The following is an 8,600-nucleotide window of genomic DNA, read 5'->3' as shown; positions in this document are numbered from 1 at the left end:
AAGTCTCAAGCAAAAACAAACATATAAAAATTGCAAAGATGTGCACAAAACTAGATGGGTAATCATCTTAGTTGACGGATTGAACTAAACTAAATGAAACTACAAGCACGAAAATGCAAGTGAAAACATAGGGACCAAACGAAACTAAACGAAACTACAAGCAAGAAACGGATGGAACTAAACTAAAAGAAACAAAACGAAACTACAAGCAAGAAAAAAATATAGGGACGAAAGTGAAAATCCAGGTAAAACTACAAGAAACATTAGGTGCAAATTTGCCCTTAAACGATAAATATTGCTTTAAAATTATTGGATGCAATGTAACTTTTCATCGACAATTATCATACTAACACGGTGAAGTGTTGCTCAACTGCTACACATTAAAGCATAATCCAGTAGTGGCAAATATAGAAAGTTCGTCATATACTAATTATACAGCTTCTCCAACCGAACTAATCAACTAATATATGACATGGAAAACTCATTGCATACACACTTTGGAGAAGAACTAAGTGCCAAGAAAATAGAGAAGAAAAGGAAGCTTGTCTGCTCTTTTGGTCTTACCTCATTGAAATGAAAAGGGAAAGGGACGGCTTTCAGGATCAAAGATTAAAGAAAGGAATGCTATGGAAACCCATACCATAAGGAGACCAACTATGGCAGTCCTCACCAACTGCTCCCAGTTACCTTCCGGGTCAACTGCAATCTCATAAGTTGGATGGGCTGGAAGCAGATTCCGACCCTCGTGCAAATTTGCGCTCAGCTCTGTCTTGATAACTTCATTTGGGCGAGGATGCTGCATCTCTGTACATATTTTGCACAGGCAATTGCCACCAAGATAAAATGGAAGTGCCTCAAGGTACTCAGAGAGAATCTTCTGGTACCTCTCACCTTCAATTCTCAACTTCTCTCGAGTATTAGGTTTCAAAACCTGACAAGGCACCACATGTGCATGTTTCATCATAAATGCATTGCTGATGCAAGTGAGTGCTGAATTTGAAACTAATAAAATCATAACTAGAAATTTATACAAGCAAAGAGAATCTACAAAGCTTGTAAATCAAAGATTCAGATCCTAAATCAGCGGGTAATAGACTTACTTGAATAAAGGTTTGGGCAATAACACGAAGCATTGGAGGAAGCCGAATAACAAACAGACAGCCAAGACGGTTGGGGAAGTGATCTTGCAAAAGAGAAGAACAGGTCCTCATAACTTGCATGGGAATTTTCAACGGCGATAGACCTTCACAATCTACTACAACTGTAATTTGAGCATTGGTGGCATCAAGCAAATGATAGACTCCATGCTCTACTTGGGAAACTGCAGGTACGATCATTGATTGCTGTCAGAACATTTCATGCAAGGGTGATGTCATGAGTACAAAAAAAAAAAAAATGAGCGAAGACATATGTTATATTCTTCAAGACAGGAAAGAAAATAAACTACTTAAGACTTCATTTAAACCATATCCATAGTGAGAAATTGGCTTCCTCGTTAGCACCAAGGAATTTGAGGATTGCACACTTGATGAAACCGAAATAACTAATCAAGCATGACCACAACAATAGAAAATTCTAATAGTGCTAGCTAAAGTAATAATGCTATCTATTTGCAAAAATCAAGCCTTACAGTTCACTGAATGAAATAGACAGGCCCTTTCTTAATGCAAATTACAGATTCACAAGAATGGGCAAGGCAGGAATGTACTTGTGTTGTACCATAGTTTGGGCCTCACTATTATCCCATGAAGTATGTAAGAGGTGAGGGAAACCCATGTCCTAGAAAAGGGATCCCTCACCCTCATTTTAGGGGAAGAAACTGTAGCCTCTCTACTCTCTCAAAGGCAACAAGCCTCCATTTACAATGTAACTCTCATTTTACATAGAGAAACCGGATCTACACCAACGTGGACGTAGCCCCAACTTGGGGTGAACCACAACATATCTTGTGTGTTCCTGTGTTTGTGTGATTTACAATTGGACCAAAGTTGGTCCAAGATCGACCCGATTTTGAGCAACAACTAGTATTGGCTGAATGGAACCAGATATATATCTATGCATTCAGTTTTTTATCTCGGTAGGATGCTTCAATTGACCTTAAAGAAAGAAGAAAACTTGAACAATAATAGACTCCAATAAACAGAGAGCTGAACAAGAGTGAGTAGTAGTAGGTCAGGTCACATCCATCTTACAACAATAGGAGTGGCTTTAGAGGTTGTATGGGTAGAAACAAAAAAGTAACATAGGGAACAAATGAACATACTAATTGCTTGAGCAAACCGAGGTCTATCATGAGATGGCAAGTTAGTGCAACCTAGCCCAAGTCGTACTATGAGGCAAGGTCGGTGTTTAACATCAAATCCATGCCAGAAAACCACATTTGACCATGTCTCAAGCTCCTGTACTGAAAGTATTCCATAAGTCTCCCTCCAACGGACTGTCTTCTTTACTGATGATAGTAAGCAAGAGAAGTCTCCGTTTGCAGCAGCGTAAAACCTACGAAGTTCCTCCTTATCAATTCTGCATAAACATTAGCATGTCATGGTTCACTGCAACAAAAAGCAAAGAAGTTCACACATATAGGCATGTACAAGAAAACATTAGGTGAGACCTTGTAGAACGGTACAAAAAGGTTAGGTCTTTGACTCTTTCTTAAGAGAAATGTAGAAAACAATATTCACAAAGGGATGCAGGAGAAAGTTTTGCCGCCAAAGAAAAGGAATGAAATAATATCACAAAAATTTAATTATCTAATATTATAATATCACAAAAATTTTAATTATCTAATATTATTGTCTAGATGATAGGATGCAGAAAAAGCAATTATAGGATTTGTACTTTCAGTGCTCTTGTTGTAAACACAAAAATTTGCAAAGTGGACGACAATCCAACTGGGAAGTAATTATAACAGGTTTTTTTTTTCTTTTTTCTGATACGAATTGCAATGGATAAAAGATACTGATGCTGGTGGATACACTTCATCACAAGACTACAAAATAAAAAGAGTAAGATAAATCCATACAAATATAGAAATGTTACCCGTATGTAGTTTTTTTCTTTTTTTCCTGATGAAATTTGTAACTTCGATAAACCTCAACCCTACCCCACCATTTCATTTGAGCATAAAGCCAAATATGTAAAAAGACATACAAAAAGATATTCTAGAGGCATAAAAATGTCATATGCACGGTTTGATATCAACAAACTACCAAGAGAAAGAAAGATAATAAAATAAAATAAAATACATTATGATCATATTTAAATCTGAATATTACTAAACGTTATATGTACAGTTGGAATTTTTGGCAAACGAAATCACCTTTCTGGCAAGCTAATCCCTTGTCTTTCAAGCTCTTTATGGAGTTCTACCAACCACATTTCAGGTTCTACATTTTGAGGAAATTGATCAGTAGCCCTGCACATTACATAAAGCTGTAAAAGTAGGTCCTATAGCCAACTCATGATAAAACAAATCAGTAATAACGTGAACAACTACCATTGCTTTTGGACATTTTAGATGAAAAATTATTTAGAAAACACAATTCTTAAATCCACAAATCCAACTGACCAAATCTAGAAGATGTTATGGAACTACATACTTCGAGGAAAACTTTAACTTGTATAATTGTTTATCGAAAACGTTCATCTTATAGCACTCTCAAATAATGAATTGATGAGTTGTGTCACATAATGCATCAGATGCCAACAACAAAAGCCTCATTTGTCTTATTACCTTGTATCCAAAGTAGAATCGTTAATACACTCAGACAACACTTCTGACTGCACTTCTATGTTTGCATCAGAATTGTTGATGCCATCAGAGGTTCTATCAAAGAGCTCTGCTTCATCAGAGAATGTCGTTGCAATGGAAAGCACTAGTAATGGTTTCGAAACTACCTGGAGGCAAAAAACTTTTGATCAACAAATTTCCCTCATAATGATACATGTCTGAAAGTTTGGCGATCAAATTTAAATCTAAATACCCAAAAAAGCAAGAATGCGAAGACGTAATGTAAATCCTATAAGACCTTTGCTGGGTTCTTATTTTTGTTTGCCTTTTCTTTGCCCTTTGGAAGGGAGGTGACAGTTGGGTTGTGTATAAGTAATGTATATACATCCATATGACTGTTTAAAATATGGTTACAACTTAAAAAATCTTGAAGAATTTGTGTGACCAAACCTGCATGCCATTGACCAAAGCCTTGAAGGGCGCAAATCTTTGAAGCCATTTGAATGGTGGGTAACACAGAAATTGTAAAGCCTGGAAGCCACGCCATGCCCACGGGCATTTGGCCCTTGAGAACCGCCTTACTGTCTCCAATGCAGCCATTTTGAGCAGAAACAACGCGGCCTGGCTCACCACGCCATTCCCAATTCGAAGCGACGCTACATCCTTCAGAGTGCCCTTGGAACGAGAAGCAACTATAGCATTCTGCGACTTCCTCTTTCCACTCATAACCAAATTGGCTTCTGAAGGGATTCTACGCGATGTGTCCCCCATCGGGTGGAAAACCTCCTGCAATCGGATGGCGGGTTTGGTGTACTTAGCAAATTCGAAAAAAAACCCAGGTGCAATTAGTGTTTCTTACTCAATCAGAGATACAAAATCAGTTCAGTAACTTCAGTGATAGAGAATTTCCGTAATTTTCCTTTCTCTCATTTTCTTACCATCCAAACACTAATAATCAGTGTGAATTTTCTACAAAAGCTAATCTAACCACAACTACCATATACGATACAAAATTAAATCCCAAAAATATGAAACTTGAGCTACAAATCAAAGAAAAAGTTCTCACCTCAAAATCTCAGCGGTCTGGAGATTTCGCGCGATCACGATGGAGTGGGAGGAGCTAGGGCTGGGAGCATCTGGCGGAATTGAGGACTTCCGAGGAAGCGATCAGATGGACTTTGTAGGAAGATTTTTGGGGAATTTAATGGGTGTGGAATTTCTGGTTGCGAAAAAAATTCGAGTTGGACTTCCGTCAGCGTTTGGATCGGGAAACAGAGGGAAGACGAAGGGAAATCAATGAGAAGGAAGCAGGTGGAGCGTCGCACGTGACTTGCAGACATCGGTTGACACGCGTGCGGTTGGTTTAAAAGTGTGGGGGCCGATGATTTGGCGGTCAAATTGAAAAGTGAAGGGAATTCTTGTAGTAAATTAATGATTACTAATTCGTAATCAATTTGGAAGGAATTAAATTGAGAATTAGTAATAGACCAACAGGTTGGAATAAAAATAAAATTCTTGTAAAAAATGTTTATTAAATTATTTGGAATCGGATTAAGAACGATGCAAATTTCATATTAATTGTTTACTAATTTACTTATATCGGAATTAAAAATAATTTAATTATTAAAATATTCTTGTACAAAAACAAATTATGAAATTTATTTAGTAAATTAATAATACAATTAATTTCATTCCCGAAACAAATTTCCAAATGCTAGGAACAGCTTTAATAAAATACTTTTTTTTTTTTTTGTCGAAAGCCTTGATAAATACTTGATTGTTGATAAATTTGTTGGTACGAACCTTCCCCACGAAATAAAATAAAATAATAATAACTAAAAGGCATATAGCAAAAAGATGGAACAGTGGATTAGAAAGGTATAGGATTCTCCCTCTCTCAACTCTCTTTGTGCTGCTGTAAAAATCTAACCTAACTCGACGTTTCAACCATCACCCCTTGCTCTTGCTCGAGGTAGGTGGCAACCTGCTACTCCCTCCCTTTTTCCTCTTCATTCCCTTATTTGCCATTTCCCTCATTTCCTCCCCTCTCATCTCCTTTGTCCATTCCTCGTTACAACATCCCACCCTCTCTTCCTTCCCCTGTCCAATATTCTTCCTTGTTCTTTTATTTTGGTTCTCCTATGAGTTTTATCTCAATTTGTATGAGCTTGGTCTCAATTACACATGAGCTATTCTCAAATTTGGGCTTCATGCCCTTTATCCAGGCGTTTTTCGCCTCTTTTTATTGCTTTATGTTATTTACTTTTCCTTCCTCCCTCTTCCTTAGCAGTGATATTTCATCTTCACCCCATCATGTGCTTGGACCTACGATCCCTGATCAGAAATTGGATCTCAGGCTCCCTTCTCCGCCCTTAATCGGCATTCCGGATCCCTATCGAGGCCAAGTGTTCTGCAACCTCTGCCACAATAAGGGTACTTTACATATCCCCTTAGCCCACCTTGTATTCATAAGCTACTTTGTTTGTATATATTTGCAGAGACACGTAAATGGGGACTTGGATCTGATGTTTTATTTCTTAGTACAAAGTTTGGCTTCCTTCGAGGATGTGATGGCAACAGCGGCTTGGTTTATGCTGCTTGAGATTAATGGTTTTCTTTTGTTTGTTTTTGCTACCTAGGTCATCTTTTTCCACGAGACTCTCATCCAAAAGTTTGGCTTTATTAATGAGCGGCAAGCTCTATCAATGGTGGAAAATAGAAGTAAACACTTCGAGCCAGTCAAACAAAAACTCAATTTCGAACCCGATACAGCTCCCAAAAATTCCAGGAGATTGACCATTAAAGGATACTCAGTTGAAGGTTTGTCCATCAGTGGTCATCAAACCTACATAATCTTCCCAATTATGAACCTTTTCTTTGATATTAATAGTTGCCTACAATGTGCTATCTCCCAGTACTTCCTCTTCATCTCCCATGTCATACGAACTAGAGGTGGAAGGGAGTTGTCAGAGGGGTGAAGTTGTTTTGTAGTAGCAGAAACAGAGACGAAGAAAAGAAGAGAGGTGGAAGGGAGAAGGGGGAAGGGAAAAGGAGATAAGGGTATTTTGGGTAGAAAAAGTTGATTCCAGGAAAATTTGGAGTTTGATTCCCCATTTTATGTGGGTCCCACATATATCTTCATCCCAAGTTTGGATAAATATTTAAATCACTTGGAATAAGTGCAATTCTCATTCCTCCCATTCTAATTCCGCTTACAAAAACACACGAAGAGTTTGTGAATCACTAAATCACGGCGCATGAGGTGAGGTTTGATGCCCGTTGGGGATTTGGTTCAGTTTGGAAAGAAGGATTTACCTACGCAGAGAGATTTTTCTATGTATTCCGAACACCAGTTTGGTACATTACATGTAATAATATAAGTGAACAAAAATATATTATTGTTTATTTACTTGTATTATGACATGTAGCCGGTTCTAGTCCTGAGTACATTGAAAAGTTTTTCTCGCATGAAAGTTGTTGTGGGATTGCAAACTAAAGGTATGAAAGAAGTAATACTTGGATACACTTATTAGTATTTAATAATGTTAACTTTGTGGCCTAATGTAGAGGTCGGCATTATACCGACCGAACTGACTAATACGATCTGTTTTGATCGGTTTGGTTTTAACAAATAAAACAAATTAAATAATTTAAAAACCGAACCGATTTGTGATTTATTTTTGGTTTGGTTCAGCTTACATACTTTTGAAACCGTCCAAATTCAAACTGAACCCAACCATATGTAGTTTAATTATTAGTTTTATTTATTTTGCACATGTCAACATATTATAAGTTATTAATTTGAAGATCTTACCACACACATTAAGAGTGTCACATATTATAGGTTGTAATGGCTATTAGCGAGTAGAGATTTGTTTTAATTTTATACTTCATTATGTGAGATTGTAACTAATAAATCTTTTGCTACCATGAAATTTTATTTAGCTAAAACTTAGTACCAGTTGATTAGATGAAACATTATGTTCTTAAAAACGAATTAGAATTTGTAAGATCTGTGGCTGAGATTTGTTGGTTTATCATAATTTTCATGAATGAGATAGTTATTAAAAGAATATATATAATAACTTTCCTCATAGTCATAAGCAGGCTAATCTCCAAGATTATTATTATATTGATAACACATTTGATTAAAGCCATAAGTAGGCCAACCATCATATTTCGTGTGACTTGAGAGCCCTCAATCCGGATAGCCATAAGTCTACTTAATCTCCAAGATTATTATTATATTGATAACAATTTTGATTATAGCCATAAGTAGGCCAACCATCATATTTCGTGTGACTTGAGAGCCCTCAATCCGGATGGTCATAAGTTGGCATCTCATAGGTTGGATCTATGTAATTTTGGCCATAGCCTTAACTAAACCATTCATCACCATCGTCTTCCTTTTCATATATACATTGGGACGTAGTCGTCGAAAATATGTTGAGGGAAGCCATGAACATTAGAATTGTTCATGATCTAATTCCACAAAAGTGCCAAAATGTTCGTCCTCTAAATTCACCATGGGCCACGCGGGTAGGCTGGGAATTTACTTGAACATAAAATTGGAGATTGCAAGCTTGCCACTACTAGTTACTGCTAGTAGATGAGATTTGAGTGGTAAAGATTGCGCTGTAGGACTTCTAGCTAAAAGATCGTACCATTGAGTGAGAGTGACTCAACTTAGGTTCTTTCTTTGCCTTGAATGTTATTGACTTTGCTTATGTAGAATCACAACATGTATATGGTGAATTAAAGCCTTGACATAAAGAGTTCAACTATGATTCAAAGAGAGAGAATTTTCTTAAGTGCTTTGTACTGAAATGACAACAATAATTCGAAGAGAAAACTTGTATTGAAATGCTAG

General features: G+C 37.0%; 1 protein-coding gene across 2 annotated transcripts; it reads right to left on the bottom strand.

Annotated features, from left to right (window-relative positions):
- Positions 1-263: 263 nt before the first annotated feature.
- LOC137742543 (uncharacterized) lies at positions 264-5,068 on the bottom strand. Of its 2 annotated transcripts, none has more exons than XM_068482444.2 (7): positions 4,797-5,068; positions 4,181-4,516; positions 3,734-3,897; positions 3,320-3,415; positions 2,264-2,520; positions 1,101-1,321; positions 264-931 (listed from the first exon to the last, which is right to left on the bottom strand). In XM_068482444.2, exons 2-7 carry the CDS (start codon positions 4,499-4,501, stop codon positions 566-568), a joined length of 1,425 nt encoding a protein of 474 aa, XP_068338545.1. In that variant the 5' UTR covers positions 4,502-4,516; positions 4,797-5,068; the 3' UTR covers positions 264-565. The 2 variants fall into 2 exon arrangements, with proteins under 2 accessions (XP_068338545.1, XP_068338546.1); XM_068482445.2 differs by having other exon boundaries at positions 4,181-4,543; positions 4,797-4,984.
- Positions 5,069-8,600: the final 3,532 nt, after the last annotated feature.

This window comes from Pyrus communis, chromosome 11 (assembly GCF_041283825.1).
Source record: "Pyrus communis isolate YQ-2024b chromosome 11, ASM4128382v1, whole genome shotgun sequence".
Classification (NCBI taxonomy): domain Eukaryota; kingdom Viridiplantae; phylum Streptophyta; class Magnoliopsida; order Rosales; family Rosaceae; genus Pyrus; species Pyrus communis.
Note: the sequence above shows the minus strand (reverse complement) of the source record. Positions and strands in the feature narration are given on the sequence as shown.